At 39.9% G+C, this 24438-nt stretch overlaps 2 protein-coding genes across 11 annotated transcripts in view; one reads left to right on the plus strand and one right to left on the minus strand.

The window, feature by feature from the left end:
* LOC147618379 (uncharacterized) overlaps positions 1-24438 on the plus strand; it is a 298368-nt gene that overhangs the window by 215989 nt on the left and 57941 nt on the right. The window lies entirely within an intron of this gene.
* Positions 21181-23163, minus strand: LOC147618382 (UDP-glycosyltransferase 86A1-like). The gene is made up of 2 exons (XM_086775145.1): positions 22422-23163; positions 21181-22312 (listed from the first exon to the last, which is right to left on the minus strand). Exons 1-2 carry the CDS (start codon positions 23059-23061, stop codon positions 21978-21980), a joined length of 975 nt encoding a protein of 324 aa, XP_086631271.1. The 5' UTR covers positions 23062-23163; the 3' UTR covers positions 21181-21977.

The raw sequence follows: 24438 nt of genomic DNA on the forward strand, positions 1-24438 counted from the left end.
TTATCATGGCTGTTGATGATGGACATTTTGTTGAGGATATGCCAGAGGATTTTGAGATTCCTATAGAGATGGATTTATCACCCAAGGAGGAGGCACAAAGAGTAGAATGGGCCAACATCGATGAGTTTATTTTACAGCCCTGACAGGTTGCTTTACACACCCTCCTTAGACCAGCCTCCTTAGACCAGGGGGTTTGGTGGACTGAGGCCTTGAGGCGCGTATGAGGTCAGTGGATTAGTCTACACGTGGCCGTTTTGTTGCTCGAGTGTACGCTGACCTTCACTTATAGGAGATGAGGCATGAGCATAGAGGTGATGTTATTGACCAAGAGCTTAGTGATGCAACTGTGGTGAGTCCTGAGCTGAGTCCTCAGCCATGGCAAGAGGGTCTTACTCAGAGAACCATTGTAGAGCAGGTTGTACAACAAGAGCTAAGGAGGAGGTGGTGGGCACGTCATCCTGGAGTTTACCATGTCCTCTCAAATGAGGATTAGCCATCTTGTAGATGTATATCCCATCATGTTTTCGTATTGACAAATTTACATGACGTTTATATCTATGACCTCATGTTTCTATATATGAGACCCACTAGTTGTATCACATTTTGTTTTATATATTGGACTCTTTCTTTTGTGATTTTGTATTTTTATAAACTTTATATATGTAAGGTTCCATGCTCTTTTTTGCATAGCGGAACCCTTGGGCACTATGCAAAAACTACGCATCGTCCCGCCCACCATCCAACGTCTGAATGGTAGTGAAAATTTGTGAATGGAGAGGTAGCAACCACGTGGACCCACTCACAAAGTTTCACCTACATCCCATTCCATACATGCGTTATGTTCCAACCAAACCCGTAATTGTTTGCATAGGGGACCCCTTGGGCACTATGCAAAAAATAGCGCGGGTGGCAACACACCATCCTGCCCCTGCTGATGGTGGTGAAACTTTGCAGGTAGAGGGGTAGCAGCCCCATAGACCCACCCATGGACCCACTCGCAAAGTTTCATCCCCATCAGATGCCATACGAGCATGACGTCCCACCCAAACCCGCTATTTTTGCATAGGGGACCCCTTGGGCACTATGCAAAAAATAGCGAGTGGTGATGACAACACACCGTCCCACCCATCCAACATCCCCGCCGATGGTAGTAGTGAAACTTTGCAAGTGGTAGGGTAGAAGCCCCATGGACTCATTACCAAATTTTTACATGCATCCGATGCCATACAAGCGTATTTTTTGCAGAGTAGACCCCTTGGACACTATGGAAAAAAAAGCGGGTGCCGACCAACCATCCTGCCCATCCGACATCGATGGTGGTGAAACTTTGTGAGTGTAGTAGCCCCATGGACCCACCCACTCGCAAAGTTTCACCCCCATCGGTTGTAGATAGCAGACATCATAATTTTCACTCATTGTGGGTTTTCATTTTTTTATTCTATTATAAGGCTACCGGATTCTGAAGTCGTGACCCATCTTTTTTTGTATCTTTATCTTAATGCCCTCCACTCAAGCCATTTAATGCTCCATTTAATCTATTCTAAGCTTTTTGTCTTCTTTGTTTTTGAATAAGTTGTATTGCATTTTCCTCCCTTGCCACATTAAGTTTTTTTTCAAGAGCTTGAGTCCTTTATGTATTATCTTTCATTTTTTGAAGACTGTATTCTAATTTCTGTTTTGTGAAATCAATGTCACAATGATATTTAATCCTTTCTATATCATCTTTCATTTTTTGAAGATTCCATTCTAATTTTTATTTCATAAAATCAATCTCAAAATGAGCAAGATGATTTTCTACTTTAAGAACATTAATCAAATCTAACATATTTCTTATATAACCATACAAACCTTTATGTCCATCACCATCACCAATAAATTTCACAAATAAAGTTACATTCCAAAATGGTGGGAGCACCTAGTAAAGGGATCTTTAGGGTATAGATTACCTTCCATCTAGAAATCAATGTTTTTATTACCGCCGTTAAGGCAAAGATTTTCTTGCTTCTAAACATGTTAGCATATTAGCTTTATTACAATTTATCACTAGGTTATACTCCCTATCTCATAAATTAAAACTTTTATGCACAAGCAATAGAGTTAATTCCGAGTAGCACATATGTCAAAGAAGGAAGGTGAAGATATCTTTGTGAGACGATAGCATCGTCCTCTAAGAAGATACAACCACAAGTATAAATCAGCGTGAAGCATAAAAAGTTAGTCTCTCTTTTAATCCAAAAGATACCTTTACCAAAAACATGATGGATATGCCGATTGTTGATAAAGCAACAAATACAATAAAAGAGCCAAGATAGATCTACTATTGAGGCAAGAATGACAACAAAACCAACTAGTGAAACGAAAGAGCCAGAGGAGGTGAGAGCGACAATGTAACCAAGTGAGGATGAACTAAAAGCCACCATACCAACATAAGAAAACTCTCTTGCTCCACCTGCTTGAACATGGGATGTAAAAAAGACCTATGTCTCTATTGATCTTAGCAAATTTTAATTATATAAAACACAGCTTGCACTTTATTCATGTGCATTATATTTTTTGAAACAAATGGCATTTGATTTTTTTAAGTTTAACTTTATTAACTTGATGTATTATATTTGTTTAAGGGACTTCATCACTTATAGATTCAAACATGGGTGGTGTCACCCCTCCAAATGCCATGGCCATAGCTTTTTCAAACATGGGTGGTATCACCCCTCCAAATACCTTGGCCATATCTTTTTCATCTACCTGCACCCTCTATTTGCATTGGATTAGCACATATCCTTGATTTACAAATGTTTTTAGATGGTCATCAAGTTTTTTCTTGCAAAGTGTTATCCAAACTTTATTTACTAGGTTTTGAAACAATTCCACACCCAAGCTTCTACTTCAGGCTAGGCTGAGGAGAGAGTTGGGGTAGCAACACCTTTACCAGCACCCCCTAGCCATGTGAGAACATTGTTAAAATTAATTTCCCATTTTTCAAGTAGGCTTCCTTGTATTTATCTTAATATTGTTCACTTTCACTTTTTAGGATGCTGAGCTAGATGAGCCTGTTCAACAAGTGTCACAGCTCACTCTGGAGTTGTAGGAGCAAGACCAGGAGATTGAGTGCCAGAGACAGTTAGTCCATGAGGTGGACGTGGAGCAACGGATTGCGTACTACCACATGGAGGAGCACTACATAAGGGAGTGGGCCACCAGAATTGGTAGAGATGCAACTCGCCATTGTGCAATGCCAAGCATTGTTATCTATCCCCTTCTACCATACTCTTTAGTTGCAAGACCAAGTGCAAACATTGGTACCATAGTTTGTGGAGTTTGCCTCATGAGTTTGACACTTGGGGGTGGTACACATTAGGGTTCCACCACCAGTTTCATCTTTATTGCCTTGTCTTCTCATTGGCAATGATTGCTAGGTGTGTCAACTTGTCAGTGTAGTGTAGAGTTTGTCCTATATCACCTTCGAGCACTGATCCTCATCGGTAGGATATCCTAGATATCATGGCTGATGATAGACATGTTGTTGAGGATATGCCAGAGGATTTTGAGATTCCTATAGAGATGGATTTATCACCCAAGGAGGAGGCACAAACAGTACAATGGGCCAGCATCGATGAGTTTATTTTACAGCCCTGACAGGTTGCTTTACACACCCTAGTTAGACCAGGGAGTTTGGTGGACTAAGGCCTTGAGGCACGTATGAGGTCAGTGGATTAGTTTACACGTGGCCGTTTTGTTGCTCGAGTGTACGCTGACCTTCACTTATAGGAGATGAGGCATGAGCATAGAGGTGATGTTATTGACCAAGAGCTTAGTGATGCAACTGTGGTGAGTCCTCAGCCATGGCAAGAGGGTCTTAGTCAGAGAACCATTGTAGAGCAAGTTGTACAACAAGAGCTGAGGAGGAGGTGGTGGGCACATCATCCTGGAGTTTACCAGATCCTCTCAAATGAGGATTAGCCATCTTGTAGATGTATATCCCATCATGTTTTTGTATTGACAAATTTACATGACATTTATATCTATGACCTCATGTTTCTATATATGAGACCCACTAGTTGTATCACATTTTGTTTTATATATTGGACTCTTTCTTTTGTGATTTTGTATTTTTATAAACTTTATATATGTATGTTTCCATGCTCTTTTTTGCATAGGGGACCCCTTGGGCACTATGCAAAAAATAACGGGTGACTACACACCGTCCCTCCCACCATCCAGCATCTGAATGGCGGTGAAACTTTGTGAGTGGAGGGGTAGCAACCACGTGGACCCACTCACAAAGTTTCACCTACATCCCACTCCATATATGCATTATGTTCCAACCAAACCCGTAATTGTTTGCATAGGGGACCCCTTGGGCACTATGCAAAAAATAGCGCGGGTTCTTAACTTACCATCCCGCCCATCTGGCATCCGATGGTGGTGAAACTTTGTAGGTAGAGGGGTAGCAGCCCCATAGACCCACCCATGGACCCACTCGCAAAGTTTCATCCCCATCATACGAGCATGACGTCCCACCCAAACCCATTATTTTTGCATAGGGGACCCCTTGGGCACTATGCAAAAAATAGCGAGTGGTGATGACAACACACCGTCCCACCCATCCAACATCCCCAATGGTAGTGAAACTTTGCAAGTGGTAGGGTAGAAGCCCCATGGACTCATTCCCAAATTTTTACATGCATCCGATGCCATACAAGCGTATTTTTTGCATAGCAGACCCCTTGGAATCTATGGAAAAAAAAAGGGGGCCGACCAACCATCCCGCCCATCCGACATCGATGGTGGTGAAACTTTGTGAGTGTAGTAGCCCCATGGACCCACCCACTCGCAAAGTTTCACCCCCATCGGTTGAGCAGACATCATAGTTTTCACTCATTGTGGGCACTATGCAAAAATAACGGGTGGCAACACACCATCTAGCATGGTCGTGCAATATTGCGAGTGGAGGGGTAGCAATCCCATGGACCCACTCACAAATTCTCACCCACATGAGGTGCCATACGGGCATGACGTCCCACACTTAAACTTGCTATTTTTTGCATAAGGGAACCTTTGGGGACAATATACAAAAAATAGCGGTCCTATCCATCTAGCGTTCGATGGTGGTGAAACTTTGCGAGTGGAGAGTTACACACTCACAAAGTTTATACACACATTGGCCATACCGGTGTTAGGTGTCCCACCCAAGCCCACCCACCATTGTTTTGTATAAGGGAACCTTGGGCACTATGCAAAACATAGCAGGTGTGGCAACACACCGTCCCGCCCATTCGATTATCGGATGGTGGAGAAACTTTGCAAGTGAAGAGTTAGCATCCCCATGGACCACTCACAAAGTTTCATCCACATCGAATGCCAAACGGGCATAACGTCCCATCCAAACCTATAATGTTTTGCATAGGGGACCCCTTGGGTACTATGCAAAAAATAGCGCGTGGTAATGCACCATCCCACCCACCTTCCGATATCCGATGGTGATGAAACTTTATGAGTGGAGGGATAGCAGCCCCATGGGCCCATTCACAAAGTTTCATCCCCCTTGGATGCCATACGAGTGTGATGTCTGGCCCGAAACAACTATTGTTTCCATAGGGGTCCCCTTGGACACTATGCAAAAAAGCAGGTGCCTACACACCATCTTGCCCATCTGTCATCCGATGGTGGTGGTGAAACTTTGTAGGTGAAGGGGTAGCAGTCCCATGGACCCACTAGCCAATTAGTACCCCCATCGGTCACCATACAAGCTTAACATCCCACCCAAACCCGCTATTTTTTGCATAGGGGACCCCTTGGGCACTATGCAAAAAATAGCGGGTACCAACACACCGTCCTACCCATCCAGCATAGATGATAGTGAAACTTTGTAAGTGGAGGGGTAGTAGCCCCATGGATCCACTTACAAGTTTTCACCCCCCATCAAACACCATACAAGCATGACGTCCCACACAAACTCGCTATTTTTTGCATAAGGGACTCTTTGAACACTATGCAAAAAATAGAGGGTGGCAACACACCGTCCCGTCCATCCAGAATCCGATGGTGGTGAAACTTTACTAGTGGAGGGATAGCAATTCCATGGACCCACTCATAAAGTTTCACCCCCATCGAATGCCATTTAAGCACAACATCCCATCTAAACAAGTTATTTTTTGCATAGCATACCCATTGTGCACTATGTAAAAAATAGTGCGTGGCAACACATCGTCCCACCATCTGGCATCCGCCGATGGTGGTGAAACTTTGTGAGTGGAGGGATAGCAGCCCCATGGATCTACTTGTAAAATTCCACCCCCATGGGATGGCATATTGGCGTGATGTCCCCAACACACCATCCCGCCCATCCAATGGTGGTGAAACATTACGAGTGGAGGGATAGCAGTCCCATGTACCCACCACTCACAAAGTTTCACCCACATTGGATGCCATACAAGCGTAATGTCCCACCCAAACTTGATATTTTTTGCATAGGGGACCCCTTGGACACTATGCAAAAAATAGAGGATGGTGGCAACACACCATCCTACTCAACCGATGGTGGCAAAACATTACAAGTGAAGGGGTAGCAACCCCATGGACCCACTTACAAAGTATCACCCACATGAGACTCCACCCTTGAACAAGGAAGTGAAATGCTATAATTATCAAGGATTTAGACATCGCAATATAGATTGCCCAACTCCTTTTAGATCAAGGTTTTTGGGGCAGGAAAATCAGGGACCAAGATTCCAGACTCCAGCTCCTTCCTTCGAGAGAGTAATCAGGTTCCTTTCCGCCAAAATCAAGGAAATCCCAGAGATAGACCCTCTGACCAACCCGCAATTTAAATCCAAAGTAATGCAAGACCTCCGCCTCAGAATAGGGAAAGTCGAAGAGAGATGTTCCCAAATCGGTCGTCCACTTCCAAGGCAGTACCGCTGGAAGCAATTGAAGAAGAAGAAGAAGATGAAAGAGATCATACTCCACCTGCGAGAAAGGACATCTCACGTTTTTCAAGTGGGAGAGGATGTAAGATTCCTCCTAAGCCTAAATAATGAATAAGCTTTACTTCAATCCCCTGTAATCATTCCCTGTTTCTGAATATAAGAAAATATTATTTTTCCTTGTTTTTAAAAAGCCTAGTGAGATGAAAATTTCTAAAGAGTGGTAATTCAATATTGAGATATTTTTGGATATATAAATTCTATAAATATCAAAAATATGTTTCCCTGAAACAAAAAATCAAAATAAATTTTCCAAGGTGCATTAGGAATCAGTTAAAAATGATTTAAAAGACCTTAGTCTAAGGGTCTAAATTTTCTAAAATTTTTGGATTATAGTGCAATTAAGGTTCCTATGGACCAATAAGATTAATCCGTGTTGGGATGAGATAAATCCAATGAATAAAAGAAAATACCCAAAAAAAAGTAAATGTCCACATAAGATGAAGAGTTGAGTGAGTACAAGATTTATTAGTTAAAAATTATGAAATATTACTTAAAAATGAGATATTTTGGAGTAATCATACACTTTTGACACCTTGGTAAGGAAAGGGGGAGCCTTAAAGGAGGTGCCTATTTCACATATATGAATGAGTTTTAAACTCAAAAATATTAAGATATTTTTATCTCTCCTCTCTCCTGGATCAAACCAAATAAAAAATGGAGCCAAACTGGTCCCAATCTTGTCCAAATTCAGCCAAACTGAAGCTGAAAAATTCTAGAACTTAGTTGGACTCAGTTAGTGGCCTCCCTCACCTATAAATAGACCCTCATTCTTTTGTATTCTCATCTATGAACTAGACGATGCCACTATTACCTTAAAATAAGTATATTTTCTATTATCCCCTAAAAATCCTCTACATTTTGGAGAGATTGGAGCTTCTCTCTCTCTCTCTTCAACCTTCCTTGGAGCTTTCCTCAACATACTAACCAATTGATTGGTTAGGGTCCTCTCCTAAGAATAGAGAATCAAGCAAAACAAGAGGTAAGGTGTAACTTTATGGTTTTTTCTTAATCTTCTAATTGTTTTTCTTTTCTCAACCCCTCTCAAGCTTGAGAAGTATTCAATTGAATAGTTCTTCAATGCAAATGAAGCTCTCTAATGAATTTTAATGATTAATCACATAAATTTTTTATTTATGCTTAATTTAGGATGTTTTTTATGTATATCTCTCTCTCCCCCAAAGAATGGTCATTCCTATGACCAATTCTCAATTCTAATGATGCTTCTCATGGAGCAATTCCTAATTCTAAAATCAAACTCTATGCTAGTCAAGCTAGAGGCCAAAGAGATGGTTTTTTTATGCTTTAATGTTACATAAATTATGGTAAATTTAGGAATTAAGTCCATAAATTGGATATTGGTCCAAATGATAGTTACTCTATCATAATCCTATTACTAAGTCTTATTCTTTTAGAAAATATTAAAAATTATCAATAATAGTAGCAAAGCTATGGTAAAATTTTTAAAAATTAACACATAAATCATTTTTATGCATAATATGAAAAGAGAACTTCCTACCATATTATAGAATTAGTCATCCTATGTTAAATGAATAATTCTCGTCATATCCATGGAAAACTAGAAACTTTTAGTAATTTTATTTTTATGATAAAAGAGAAATTTCCATGATAATGGAGATCGATGTATTCCAATGGAGAAAGAGAAAATTAGAGTATTAAAATAATAGATATTTTATTTAAAAAATTAAAGAAGAATTTTAGATAAATTATTTTATGCATGAATAAAATTAAATGATAAAAGAGAAATTTCCATCATATTTAGAATTCAATCATTTAAATGAAAAAAGTGAAATTCTTATCATATTAGGATTAATGGATATTTTTATTTAATTTTCAAGAGAAATTTTAGTTAAAATTATTTTATCCATGTATAAATTTAAATGATGAAAGAGGAATTTTCATCATATTTGGAATTCAATCATTTAAGTGGTGAAAGAGGAATTCTTGGTATATTCGGAATATTGAATATTTTTATTAAAGAAAAGAGAAATTTTAGGTAAATTTATTTGATGATAAAAGAGGAATTCCCATGACATTATAATTCAAGCAATTTAATGTAAAAAGAGGAATTCCCATGATATTTGAGATCCAAGAAATTAAATGAAAAAAAGAGAAATTTTTAGTATAATTCAATTTATGAAAATTGAAAATATGGGTAGAATTGATTTTTGTAAATCCCATGAATTCTTTTATTCGAAAGAGGAATATTGAATATAATTCATTTGAGAAATTGAGAAAGAATATAGAAATAGTCGTCGAGAAAAAGAGCCTTTATCTAAGCCAAACAATTGGCAGAAATTTAGAAAAAGTCCCATTATAGTATCGAAGTAGAAAAATCTAGTAAATGGGAATAAGATGTGAATGGGATGTGAATAGATATGATAAGGATGATAAGGTGTAAATGGGATGTGATAGGATGTGAATAGATGTGATAAGATATAAATGGGATGTGAATAATGCGATAGGATGTGATAAGATGTAAATGGGATATGATAGGATGTGAATAGATGTGATAAGATGTAAATGGGATGTGATCGAATGTGAATAGATGTGATAAGATGTAAATGGGATGTGATAGGATGTGATAAGATGTAAATGGGATGTGAATAGATGTGATAAGATGTAAATGGGATGTGATAGGATGTGATAAGATGTAAATGGGATGTGAATAGATGTGATAAGATGTAAATGGGATGTGATAGGATGTGATAAGATGTAAATAAGATGTGATAGGATGTGATAAGATGTAAATGGGATGTGATAGGATGTGAATAGATTTGATAAGATGTAAATGGGATGCGATAGGATGTGAATGGATGTGATAAGACGTGAATGGGATGTGATAGGATGTGGTGTGATGTGAATGAATGAGATGTGAGGTGAAATGGATGTGATGTAATGTGATGTGATGTGGATCAGGGTAGATATGAATGGATGAGATGTGAATGAATGTGATGTGAGGAGATGTGGATATGTGACCTGTTTTTAAATGATTGTTTTATGTCAAGAATGCTGGGGAAGCATTTTGACCATCTTGTGAGTGAGGTCGTGGAGACCTGAGTGATAAAGTTGCAACAGCAGCTGACAGAGTCAACAGAGGACGTCTCGCGTAACACGGTGTCAACCGAGGTCTTGACCAGCCTCGGTTCGATTTAAATGGTGAGCTTCCGCGGTACGGTGTATGAGGGACCAAGAAAGCAGCCTATGAGTGAAGCGATGGTGGGTGACCTACGAAGGATCCTAGAGGGTGCTGACCATACGGTGCTTGGGCTTTGGGTTGTCGAGAAGATACCCACGCATGCGTCGAGGAAGATATTGGAACAAGTAGTAAGAGTTGTTTTCTGAATTTGGGCATGGATCTGGTTTATTGACCTTGCTGGTCCTCAACGGATGAGTCCATGGCTCTTTTATATGGATCTGTTGGTTGATCTTGCTGATCTTCAACGGAGAGTCCATCTGGATTTTTATAAGTGAATATATTTCCGGGTACTATGAGCTAGGAACTATTGAAAAGGCCCCTGGGTGGACAGGTGGTGAGCGTTCTTGTTGCCAGTGATGCCATAGATACACTGATGAAGGAATGATTGGAAAATAGAATTCAACTAGATATTTTGGAGGATTATGATCAGTGATACTATAATTTATATTGGGTGTGTAAGTGGTGTGACTATCTTGAAGTTTGCATGAAGCGCCGGCTAGGGGGCCTGGAAACTTTTTTCCCTGGTACCCGGGACAAAACCTAACTAAATTCCTAATTGGATTCCATTACTATAGTAGTTGGGCGGTTAGCTAATCCATGGGATTGGATGGGGTAGGCTAGATTGATGGATCCCGAAAATGAGACTCAATTCTGTTATGGTACGATAGATGAAATAAATCCCTAACAATCCCTGTTCTATGGAAAAGAATCAACGGCTTGGTCTCTATGATCCAAGTGTAAGTCTTTTCCTTGATCTGACCATGTGACTTATGGGTTCGTTTCGGATCAGTTTGGTTAGTGATGACCTTGACTACATTAGAATAAAAATATCCCATGGAGGAATCGCCCGTGCTTTCTAGGCGAGGGAAGTTTTTCCGGGTTCGGTTTTGGAAGAACCGAGGGATTAGTCTCTTGTCCGGATATCCATGGTGGGCGAGGCCCCGACGAGTGAGAGGCTCTATCTCGGTGGGCAAGAAGTGCTACTTCCGCTGCTAGCACCCCCGCATTTGTTGTGCAGAGGGGGCAGGGATCTTTCAAGGCTGAGTGAATTTTCTACAGAAGATTGAAAGAAATTCAACCATTAAAATTGCAATTTGACAATATGACCACATTCTAGACATATTTGTCTGACTTCTCACCGTTGGATCTTCAATGATGAGCTTCTCATCTTGAATAGAAAATCACATGTTGCATAACAATATAAAGCAGAGAAAAAATATTTATAAAAAATAGTTAAATGTCTAAAAAATTTCCCAATAAATCAAGTTAAGCTCTATGCAATGTGTTCTTTTCATATACAAATTGGGATGATCATTGAAATTCGGATGCAGAAGTACTAAGCATTTTATGTGTGACATATATGGCAGTAAGGAAAGTTGAAAAATGCAAATGCCAAAACTTCCGTGAAATGAAACAATCACTAAAATAAATTGGATGTTCGATCAGGGGGTGCCATTTGAATACCCACTATTATATGTATAATGTGCCCCAAACACCATGCCACTAATGAATTCCAAACATAACCACGATAGATTGGCCTTTAAGTTGTGAAGATGCTTGTTTTCAGGCTACCTTCAAGGCACCCAACTGTCAAAAGTAGTGCGCCTTATCTTGCAACCACCCATGAAAGATAGAGTGTCTGATCTAGTGTCCAACCAACCACCAACAAATTGTCAATGGTACCAGTTACACCTACCAAAGCGTTAAAATGAGGCCCTGAGTCTTTACAAAATCACATGCAAATAGTACTAAACTGTAGTACTAAAGCTAAAGGTAACACCTCAAGCCTTAGTAAAACGAGCATAGTATTAAGAGGAGGAAACTCTTGTGTGGTAGCGTTTAATGAATATGGATTCTATCATTGTTATTTGATTAACACATGAGGTGTGAAGTGTTATGTGTACATTCTATTAGTCTGTGTGTGTGTGTGTGTGTGTGTGTGTGTGTGTTTTGATGGAGGCTTCATGCCCTTACAAATTACTTAAAATAATTGCAGATTTGAAACAAAGTTAAAAAAATAAACAAATGCCCTAGGCAATGCACCTCTAGCCCATTTTTTCATGACACTCTTTCACACATGCATGTTTGTTTATAGGTCGTTTCTTCGAGGTTACAAGGGAGTTGTGTAATAAACTTGGTTTATGGATCATGGTGAAGAAATAGTACTAAGCATTGTTCATGGTTCACATGGGGGAAAAGAGAGATAATAGAAGGGGCTTTAAATCTCATATAAACAAAATGAGAAAAAAGAGAGCTAACAGAAGGGACCATAAATCCTATATAGGAAAAATGGTGTACAACAAACTTAGTGTAAGGCCATGGAGGTACCACCTTGGGATGGGTGGATCCCATCCCTTTCTTGCACCTCTGACTATGGTGCTTCTATATCATGTTTGTCGATGGACTCTATGTGCCGATGGTGTTGATGCCTCTGGTCTTAGGCCCCATGCTCCCTCTTTTGCCACTATATTTGGTTGCTACCTCATTGGTGTGGTTGGCCATCTCTAAGCCTTGAACACAACCCTAGATCAACCACACATGGTACAAAAAATTACTCTCAAGGTTGTTTGAAGTGGAGGCATACCCTCTTTGGATGCAAATTAAAATTTCTCTCTCTTGGATCATTGTGCCACCAACTTCTTGATCTTAATCTGATACTTCATTTACTCCTTTCATGCGTATTTCTATAAAAGCTTTATAAACTTTCACCTTAAATCTCAAGATTAAACACAACCCTATATTGCCACACATGGTACATAAAATTACTCTCAAGGTTGATCATCTTGAAGTGGAGGCATAGGCTCTTTGGATGCAGATTAAAATCTCTCTCTTTTGGATCATTGTAATTTGTGGCACCAACTTCTTAATTGTAATCTAGTACTTCATTTACTCCTTTCATGCATATTTCTATAAACGCTTTATAAAGTTTCACCTTGAATCTCATCCTTCTCCATAGCTATACAATTCCTCATATACTTCACTCTTGGGGAGTGTACTACTAAGAAACCCAACGTATCACATGCATTCAAGGGGTATTTAAAAAACCCCTTACCTCTATGAATCTTTATGGAGTTATGGGTTTGTTTTCAAAATCGATTTAAAAAACCCCTTCTGTAAATGTATTTCTGTAAATTTACCTTAAAATTTTGAATTAAAAAACCCCTTCATTTGAACTCACGTGATGTAATTACATATTTTTAGGTGAACCCTCCCCCCCCCCCCCCCCCCCCCGAGCTTTCACCATGTAAGCTGTTGTGGACAAAGGTGAAATCATTATTATCATAAATTAAGGTTACATCACTATAGGAAAAGGCATAAAATGTAACAATATAAATTAACACCTCTTCCTAAAAATAGATCAAGTATCTAATCATCCTCAATAGAGAATAGAGATCTATGAGAAAATTAATGAGCCGTTAGGGCTGTTGATAAGGATTGACTAATGTTTTAGAGCCATCCACATGTCTTAGCTTTCTTGTAATTGCAAGATAGCCAGACACATTGGAGCATCCTTGTAAGTAATCTAGTTAGAGTAGAAATATTAAAACTAGAGTAACTTGATCACAAAGACTACATAGATAGTAAGAACATAACATAAAATGACCTTGATACAATGTCAGAACTCATAATTTACTTGTGAAAAACCATTCGCAAATGAAGTTACTAAAATTATAATATTTTAGTTCAAGGCAACAAGTTCATGTTTATAAAGAGATTTGGGATCAAAACTGTTGTTAAAGTTTAAGCCTCCAATTCGATGTTCAACATCAAGTTGAAGGCTCAAAGTTAATGTTCAACATCGACTTTGAGCCACCAAGGCGATGTTCAACATCGAGTTTGAGCCTTAAACTCAATGTTAAATATGTTGAGATATCAAGCTCAACTAGTGCTACGACAGACCTTGATGACCCGCCCTGGATGACAGCTTCCTTACTTATGCCACTGGCATGCTTGGTTAGATTATGGTCAGTATGCAGCCAGTGGATAACTGGCTTGGTTAGATTATGGTCAGTATGCAGCCAGTGGTGGATAACTGGATGTGTGACAATCACTTTGAAATACTAGAGTTATGGCATAGTTATAGTGCCATCTCTGTTGAAATCATGCATCAAGCTCTCTAATCAACTATCTAATTAGATCTTAATCTTAATCTAACCCTATACTAACGACAACACTAATCTAAGGTGGATAAAAATGAACAATACTCATGGTGATGAGTGTGAGCTAATTAAGTTTGGACTCAAGTTCAGTTAGGTTACAAGATGAAAACTTGTACTCATAGAAAGACTTGAGATATGCTTGTATTCCAATTCTTCAAATTTTCTCCTTTTATATGAGGAAAGTACAACAAAGCTATGATAGCTCATGTGGGATAATCTTGGCTAGGTGACTTGACACTCTAGTATCACTCATTTCAACACTCTAGTATCACTCATTTCAACACTCCCCTTGATGCTAGATTGGGTACAATTTTTAGGCTTTCGCTCTTCCTCTCTCTCCTTTGGCCTTTATGTTTCTTTGGCATTATAGCTACTTTGGCTATGAATTTCAGCTTGAGTGCATCATATGGCCTCAGAGGCTGATTACATCACACTTTTTGTAGAGCCAAGAGGGGTGAAAAGCACAATGATTCTTTCTCTAGAAGAGCACGTCTTCAGCTGGGACAGCTTTGGCCTCAATGTAGTTTGCCTGCTTCTTTTTTTGATAGCAATCTTCTTCTAGGTGACCAATTTTTCCACAATAGTCACAAACAAGCTTTGGTTTATCTTTATTGCGACATTCATTCATGGTATGACCAAGTTTTTCATAGTGATTGCATCTTAGAAGTTGAGATGTTGATTGATTTGTCCTTTGAAATCTCCCACCCTTTGTGTACATTGCTTGCTCACTTGAATGTGTTTTGAATGATTCTTTGAATATGGATTCTTGTTCAAGTAGAGATGATTCTACATCTTGAAGTTTAGTGTTGGACACATTTTTAAGTGTAGCAACAATTGATTCATAAGGTTCGTTGTCAACACTTTTTAGCAATACAGCAATAGATTCATCATCCTCAATGACTTTCTTTAATGCACTAAGTTATTGTTTGATACCTTTGAATTTACTGATATGTTGTGCCATGGACTCTGTCTCCTTCTTGTCGAGCTTGTAGAACTGCATGAGAAGGTTGATCTTTGAGCTCTTTGAGTCGGTGCCGAAAATCTTGTTAAGTTCTTGCCATGCCAACTCGGCATCCTTTTGATGCCAACAATGTGATTAATCACATCATCACCAAGATTTTGAGCGATGAGTCCCAATGCTTTATTGTTTTGAAGTGGCTCAACCTCCACTTCTTCATCCTCAATAGGGTGCCAAAGCCCCTTATGCATAAGCAAGTACATGGTCTTGCTTTGCCATGTGAAAATACCATCACCATTAAATCTTGAGACAACTTCTACATGCTCCATAATGAGAAGGGGGTCTTACCTTGAGCCTTGATTTTAGTGTTCAGGCAGTGTCTAACCCTTTTACAAGTGATTGCAAGATATATGCTAGAGATAAACTCAATACGGTGAAAACATCACTTAAGTTTAGCAATGCAAGTGGTTAAGATGGATTTTGATACAACAGAGAGTTTTTCACAATGGAATCACTCTAATCCAATTTTGAATTTTGGTTGGCCCAATTTTTACTAATATTACACTAGTGATAGTGATTAGTGCTTAATCTCAATAATTAAGAGAGCTAAAAATTGGAGCCTTCAATTGAGCACGAGGAAGTACTCATAGAAAGACTTGAGATGTTGTGCTTGTATTCCAATGCTTCAAATGTACTCCTTTTATATGAGGGAAGTACAAAAATGCTATGATAGCTCATGTGGGATAATCTTGGCTAGGTGACTTGGCACTCTAGCATCACTCATTTCAACAATCTCATACAGCCGGGTTCACACTATAGACCGACCATTTTGTATGTTTTTGTAGGAGAGTACTTTTCCTTTATGTATGTACTCTTATATTTTAGTTATGTTGTAGAGAAGAGAATAAGAAAGAAGAAAATTGAGCCATCCATCTCTCTCTTGTGTCTTGCACTCTTGTGTATGTGTGTGTGTGTCTGCTTGCAAGGAACTCAAACTCTCTCTCTCTCTCCCCCATATTCTCTTTATGGTATCGGATCTCTGGTTCATGTAAGAGCTAAGGAGACAAGCAAGAGGTAAGAACAAGCAAGCAAGGAAGCGATACACAGGTAAGACCATCTTTATCTCTCTCCCTTCTTAGTTTAGGTACAACACCCCTCAATAGCTCCAGGAGATACACATCTCCGATTGAGGAGATATCTTTGTAGACTTGGAGGTGCCTGTGTGATACATATTACTTTGTACCTGAAGTTTTTGTTGAGAAGTGTGGTGCCATAGAGTACAAGGAAGATGTAATGTTAAGACAGGTGATGATATTGCGCATCCCATTGTGCATGCTGGTAAAGTACCATCGTCTATGCAGGATGGCGAAATGAAGTACTTGGTAGATGTACTTCATGTTCCAAATATTACAAAGAACTTAGTTTCTATTAGAGAGATGGTTGAGCAGGGTCTACAAAGTGAGGTTTAATCCTCAACAATGTTTTGTGGAAGACTTCAAAAATCAGTGCCGCTTGGTTGCAAAGGGTAACAGAAATGGTAAGACGTTTATTTTGGATGTGAACATGCCTAAAGTAAAGACAATCATGTTTGTGCATGGAACAAGTGTCATTGCAAATATTGACATATGGCACAAGCGCATTGGTCATGTGAATGTACAACAACTGAAGTCTATGTAGGTTCAAAATATTATTACAAGTTTGCCAAAGTTTAAGGAAAAAGTATGTGAAGCATTCCAGCTTGGTAAGCAGACCAAACATGCTTTCCCACATGAAACGCATATGAGTGCAATGCCATTAGATGTCATACATTCAAATGTATGGGGACCGGCCATGACTGCAATAATTGTAGATTGCGGGTATTATGTTACATTCATTGATGACCACACTAAGAAAGTGTGGATTTACTTCATGAAGGAGAAAAGTGAGGTGTTTGCTCACTTTCAGAGATTCAAAGCCTTGCGAGAAAGAAAAAGGCAAGAAAATAAAATGCCTGAGATCAGATGGTGGGAGGAGAATATTTCTCCAATGAGTTCAACGATTTCTTGAGGAAATAGGGAATCAAGAGATAGTTTATATACAGTTACACTCCGCAACAGAATGGTGTTGTAGAAAGAAAAAACATACACATTGTAAAAGTGGCACGTATCTTAATGGGTTGAAAAGAATATGCCACATTATTTTTGGGTAGAAGCAAAGCAACTATTACATACATTATGAACAGGACACCCATTGTAGTTATTCATGGTATGACACCTAAACAGAAGTTTACACACATAAGACCGGATGTCTCACTTGAAAGTATTTGGGTGTATTGCTGTTCTTGATGACGTGAGAACAAAGTTAGGTCCAAAGGCAGAGAAATGCATATTTATTGGTTGTGCTATGGAGCAAAAAGGTTATAGATGTTATAACCCTACCACTCGTGAGATGCGAGTAAACAGAGATATTGTTTTCGACGAGATGAGTAGCTAGTATGCACCAGTAGTGAAGGCAACAAAAGATGCACATGTAAGAAGTGTTGATGCTGCACCACATGCAATCACAAGTGCTTAGTGGACCTAGAGAGTCCTCTAGTAGTGGATCCAATGTTAGCCCATGGTCAAGCAGGTTGAAAACAGATGTAGATACACATGTATCACACAAAGGGAAGGAAAAGGTAGATCAACCTTTCGTGCATAATCTAGTAGGTCACTCATATGTGGATGGTGACTGTAACGGATTTGAGCATAGCCTTGATGAGGAGTTTGGCATTCCATTGGTTACTCCGGGTGTGTAAGGTGAACGAGGACTATTTTGAGGACACCTTGCAGTGATCCAGGCCTACAGAGGGTTAGGAACCCTATTTACCAATTGAGATATCATGGATATACATGCCATCATTATGCTTACATGGTTGAAGCAATACAAGAATTAGAACCCACTTTTTTTTTATAAACACTTGAAAATAAGAAATGGGAATATGCCATGAATGAGGAGATGGCAGCATTGGATACAAATGCAACATGGGAGTTAGTACCTTTGCTTAAGGAAAAAGAAGGCAATTGGATGTAAGTGGGTATATAAAGTCAAGCATAATGCTGATGGTTTGGTGAGCAATTATAAGCCAAGATCGGTGGCCAAAGGCTATGCGTAAACCTATGGCATTGACTATAAAGCGACATTCAGCCCGATTGCAAGAATGACAACCGTGAGTGCTGTCATTGTTATGGCTATAGTAAAGGGTTGGTCTTTACATCAGATGGATGCAAAGAATGCCTTCTTGCATGGTGATTTGCAACAACAAGAAGAAATTTACATGATGCAACCACCAGGTTATGAGCGTGATGCACACAGGCCAGATTTTGTGTGCAAGTTATGTAAAGCCTTGTATGGCTTGAAGTAGGCACCCAAAGCATAGTCAAACAAGATCGGGGAGAATCTTGTTACCATTGGATCTCAGATGTCCAATGCAAATTTTTCACTTTATGTGAAAAAGACAGATAGAGGAATCATACTATTAGTCATATATGTGGATGACTTGATCATCACTGGTCATAGTGATGTTGACATACATGATGTTAGGATGTTTTTGAAGAAAAAGTTTGAGATGAAGGATTTGGGTGATTTCTTGGGCATAGAGGTGGTGAGATCACCTCATGGCATTTTGTTATTGTGAAGAGGCAATATGGCTTAAACATGTTGTCCAAGTATGATATGACAAGGTATAAGCCTATTTCAGTGTCATTGGAGCTAGCAGAACACAAAGCTTTCCGCAAATACAAGTGAGCTTTTGGAGAACCCCACTATATACAGGTGCATAGTAAGTAGCTTGATCTACATGACCATTACTAAGCCAAACTTGAGTTATGTTGTTGGACTTGTGAGTCAGTTTATGCAAGCTCCTAGGAAGCCACATTTAGATGCGGCTAGACGGATTCTCAGGTACATAAAGTCCACAATTGATTATGGACTTTTCTATGAGGCTAGTATATAGATATAGCTACATGGACACATAGATGCTAATTGGGCTGTAGTATTGTAAATAGAAGATCTACAAGTAGTTTTATGTTCTCATTTGGGAGTGTTTTTTGTGAGTTGGAGCAGCAAGAAGAAGCCAACAGTTGCCTTGTCAAGTACAGAGACATAGTACAAGAGTGCTGATATGGCAGCTTATCAGGTAGCTTGGTTTTAGAAGCTACTTGGTGATATGGATAACCCGTGGATAAGAAAGGTGTCATTTATTGTGACAACGTGAGTAGTATACAGCTAGCTAGTAACCCAGTATACTATGCTAAAACAAAGCACATTGAGGTGCACTATCACTTTGTGTAAGGGAGAAGGTTCTAATAGGTGATGTAGATCTTGTATATGTCAGCACAAAGGATTAGGTGGCTGACATCTTCATGAAGGCATTGGACACATAGAAGCTCCACGGGTTAGAAGTTACTTGGAGTGTAGTATGTGGAGTTTAGCTCGAGGGGGTGTGTTGAGATATCGAGCTCTACTAGTGCTACAATGGACATTGATGAGCCGCCTAGGTGATAGCTTCCACACTTATGCCATTGGCATGGTTGGTGAGATTATGGTCGATATGCAACGAGTGGATGACATGCTGTATGACATTCACTTTAGAGTAGTAAAGTTATGGCATCGTTATAGCGCCAGCTCATATAGTCGGGTTCACACTATAGGCCGACCATTTTATATGTTGTTGTAAGAGAGTACTTTCCCTTTATGTACTCTTATCTTTTAGTTATAGAGAAGAGAAGAAGAAAGAAGAAAATTTAGCCATCCATCTCTCTTGTGACTTGCACTCTCTTGTGTGTGTGTGTGTGTGTGTGTGTGTGTGTGTGTGTGTGCTTGCTTGCAAAGAACTGAAGCTCTCCCTCTCTCTCTCCCACATTCTCTTTAGAATATTGATTTAGTATAATAATCTTTCAACTTGATATTCAACATTGAACATTGAGTTGGAAGGTGTTCAGATGTATGTCAACCTTGTCATCTATTCATACCCTGGCTACGAAAAAAATACACATCAATAACTATTTGACTATGATGTTTGTGTATATAATAATTAGAGGTGATCTCAGTAACTGCAAGCATGTTTCCTATACGATATCTCTCATACCTCATGTGATTATTCGGCTTGATGTTAAAAAATACGTTTCAGCCGATGGACATGCGATAGTAGGACAATAGTACAATGATCTGGCTACACGCAAGGCGATCTAAAGGGTGGCATATGTGAGCACCGACGGATGCAAGGGTAGTGACGGTTATAAAATAATCAATGTAAATCGCATTGGTTGACAGCACAGGTCACATGGCAAAGGTGTATTGTGATGCACCCAAGCAGGCACAAGATAGAGGTTTGGCAATGCTTAAATGCAACGAGGTGGTGCCCAGGTCATAGGATGCCGTGCAAGAGTAGAGAGGTGCCCTCTTGGTAGTGCAAAAGTGAGTGGGGGCTTGTAGGGAGCAACAATGTGCACAATGGGACAGTAGTAGACTATAGGTGGCATGTAGGTGAACAATGTTCTGCCAAGCTAGAATAGTACGATGTGTGGGGGGTAAAGACAACACGAAGATGGGGGTTCTAGAAAAAGCATATACTAAATATAGCTATCAATAATGGACACGAACACATGTGTGTTGGCGCACTAGCATGGGGGGGAGAGCATATTTGGAAAACATAGCTCTTTAACCTCCAAGTCCATGTTAAACATCACGTTGGAGTTTAAAACTTTACTCGTCTATTAATGTATATGGTATATTTACACTAGAACACACTTTAAGATACCCCTTATGTACCTCATCTTATATACATTGGTGTTAATTCCTATACACACACGAAATTGGGTGGTGAAAACGTAACCCTTAAACTTCCAACTACATATTTCAATGGACCGAATAGCCATTTGAGACTATAATAGACTAAAACAGGTCATACATTGGCACCTACAAAGACTCCCCTTCGCTAAGTCTACAAGCAAGTCTTGTTGCCACCTAAAGGTAAGGTCTTTCCGTTTCTACCTAGGTCTCTACACAAGCTGCCTCCTAACCATTTATACTTCGTGGGGTTTTGCACCCCTCGTTGCTTCAATAAACTTCTCCATGTGAGCATTGGATGAGCCTTGAGCTTGCACAGCCCTCCTTGCAGCATCTCTCAGCTTGACAACTCTTCTTCTCATCTCCTTTCCTTCGTCTTCTTGTAAGACTATCCTCACAATCCTCTCCACTTCTTCACTTTCCACCATGCCATCATCTTGCCTCTTGATGCTCATCCCAACCTTCCAAATGTCAACCACAAACTTGCAATTTGTAGTCTGATCTACAGAAATTGGAAAAGGGATCATGGGCATCCCCATGCTCAAGCTCTCCAATGTTGAATTCCATCCACAATGAGTTAGAAAGGCGCCCACAGAAGGGTGGGACAGCACTTGCAGCTGAGGTGCCCATGGGATAATTAGCCCATAATCCTTAGTATCCTCTATGAAATTCTTGGGCAGTATCTCTGATACGTTTTGCAAGGAGGATCTAGGCCTTATCACCCAAAGAAAAGGCTGCTTGCTAGCCTTGATCCCCAAGGCAATGCCCAGTAGATCTTCTGCAGTAGGGTTGAACATACTCCCAAAGGAAATATACAGCACGGATTGCTTTTGCTTACTATCTAGTCACTTTATACTGTAATTATTCTCCTGCAGCAAGCTTGCACCAACACTAATGTCCTTCATATCACTGCCAACCAAGAGGGCAGAAGGGAGCAAAGGCCGGGCTACAAAAGAAACTGACAAGGGCAATTCTACTTGTTGCAGTGCCTCGCAAGCATCCTTCTCAAGCTGCTCATAAGAGTTGATGAGAATTGCATCACAGCTCTCCAGTATGTCAAATTGCTCTCTCAAAAGCTTGGAGCTCATTTGAGAGATGTCGTCTACATGGAGTACTGTGGGGAAGTCCGCAGGGTGGAGAGGGGGCACACCGGGTATGTAAGACACCAGATCATTGCACCCTGTTAAAGAAATTAAAAAAGGTAGGGAAATTTATTGAGTATTGATAAAAAATTAGTGCTCGTATTCGACGCTATCCAAGGTTAGCTATTTAACAATTTTATCGCTTACCGGGAGGAGTCTTTTTGTACGGGAAGAAACCATTGGAGACGAGCTTGGGTGTGTGGTAGTAGATGGAGAAGACTGCAGCAGACTGAGGCCAGAGAAAAACACTTTGAATGTGGAGCTCCTTTGCAATACGGTGAGCCCAAGTGCAGGGTAACCCATGCACAATGCAAGTGACTGGTGGGTTCTTCTTATTCAAGCTTTCCACGAGATCCTTGAAGGGGTCTTTCATGTTCACAAAGGCCTCGCGGAATTTTGGCATCCCTGAGCGAATGTCGCTGTAATCAAAATCAGGGGGTAACCCATTGTCTACCCACACGAAGCGAAGATTTTCTTGTGGAGACTGATCTTCTGCATGAGCTGTATCAGCGGATGAAGATTTTGAGCGCCGGCTCTCTTGGATGCGCTTGTGGTTGTGCTCATTGTTGACAAAGGTGACCATGAAGTTGTGGTTGATGAGAGCCTCGGCAAGCTGCAGCATGGGATTGATCTGGCCTTGGACACGGTATGGTATCATCACCGCATGAAGCTTTCTGCTATTATGATCATCTTTACTGTTCTCGTTCGTGGCAGGAGAAGAAAGATGGGTGGCTAGCAGGCTTTCGGCCATGGATGCGGCTTTAGAGGGCAAGTATTCGGTTGCCATGGCCAAGCTATAATGGCTGTGTGTGCGTGGGTACCGTCACTCTGTGTGTGTCTGTGTGTGTGAGAGAGAGAGAGAGAGAGAGAGAGACAGAAATTGTGTAGAACACTGCGTTTGTGTGTGGGAGTCTCGAAAGAGAGGACAGACGCTCAGGGTTCGAGTCTGTTGACTTGTTCAAATTTAGGAATAACTTTTTGAAAATTTCTAGTAATGGCGAGTAAAGATAAGTCTTATAATCCTTAACTTGCCAGCCTCTTTAACACGGCTCATCTTTCTTTCTATACATGTCCACTTTTTTTTCTGTTTACAGGAGTCCACTGTCATGCTGCGGCCACACGTACACGGGATCAATATTTGAGACGAAAAAAAAATAAAACTTTATGAAACTCATTTGGTGGATCAATATTTGAGACAAATAATGTTTGAACAGGCTTGTAGACAGCAAATCGAAAAATTCTGTAATGTCCAGTGCCTATGCACCGAATATCTAACTTATTAGACTTTTTATAGTCCACAGACATTACATATACATGAAGCTAATCCACAACCTTTCGCAATCTTAGATTGTAAATTCCAATGAGTCCAAAGCTCTCACTATAAGTGTCTCGACCATACAGACCTAACAATAATCTAAGTTCAAACAAATAAAGATATTCTATATTGACAAATGAAATGCATCAATCATGATTTATATTTTTTAAATAAAACGTAAAAGCTACATAAATAGCAAGTTTCTATATATACCGTAATACACATGTGCTCTCTAATAGTTCGTTAGTTAGAGATGTTGTTGCTTGTCCTTTCCAAAATGGAGGATCTACAATTGAGCCATGAAAATTAAAATAGATTATGGTAAATGTTGTCAGAGGAATTGATCGCTTATCCGTGAGCAACATACTCAGAGTCTCTCGTTATATGCAGCATACACTAGGCAGATACGAACCCCACACAATATAGACACAGACCACAGGCTACGGAAAGCTACTTAGTTGATCGCCTAATGAAAGGTACAAAGACACCGATGGCTTAACAGATAACCCTAGTTTTTAAAAAATACATAAATGGAAATGAATATACAGAGACAAAGTTCAAGATCCATCCTTTTATATTTCTTGCTTGCAGTATCTGTTGGTATTGTGATTCCCCTAGTGATAAGGTGCGCCTACTGGGTGTTAAAGAAGCTTCGTTCTTGTAATAAAGTGCTCTAGCTAACATTCGGCTGGCCCTGACAATTGGCGGTGCTAACGTACAGCTTTGTGGTAGGGTAGCTACCCGGCTACTTTGGGGCTCTGGCCTGTGGCACAAGCTGGCCTTGCCCAATGAGTTGGATTCCCAATCCAATGACTGAAACCCAAAAAAAAAACTTGCAGCCTTCCGGAA

The sequence above is a fragment of the Cibotium barometz genome, chromosome 35 (assembly GCF_041138505.1).
Source record: "Cibotium barometz isolate CiBa-2024 chromosome 35, ASM4113850v1, whole genome shotgun sequence".
NCBI classification, from domain to species: Eukaryota; Viridiplantae; Streptophyta; class Polypodiopsida; order Cyatheales; family Cibotiaceae; genus Cibotium; species Cibotium barometz.

Bases quoted from the DNA above. Each gene is read 5' to 3' on its own strand.
- LOC147618382 (XM_086775145.1), bottom strand. From the start codon at position 23,061: ATGGCAACCGAATACTTGCCCTCTAAAGCCGCATCCATGGCCGAAAGC. The intron at 22,313-22,421 runs GTAAGCGATAAA...TTTCTTTAACAG, and splicing joins GTACAAAAAGACTCCTCCCG to GGTGCAATGATCTGGTGTCT.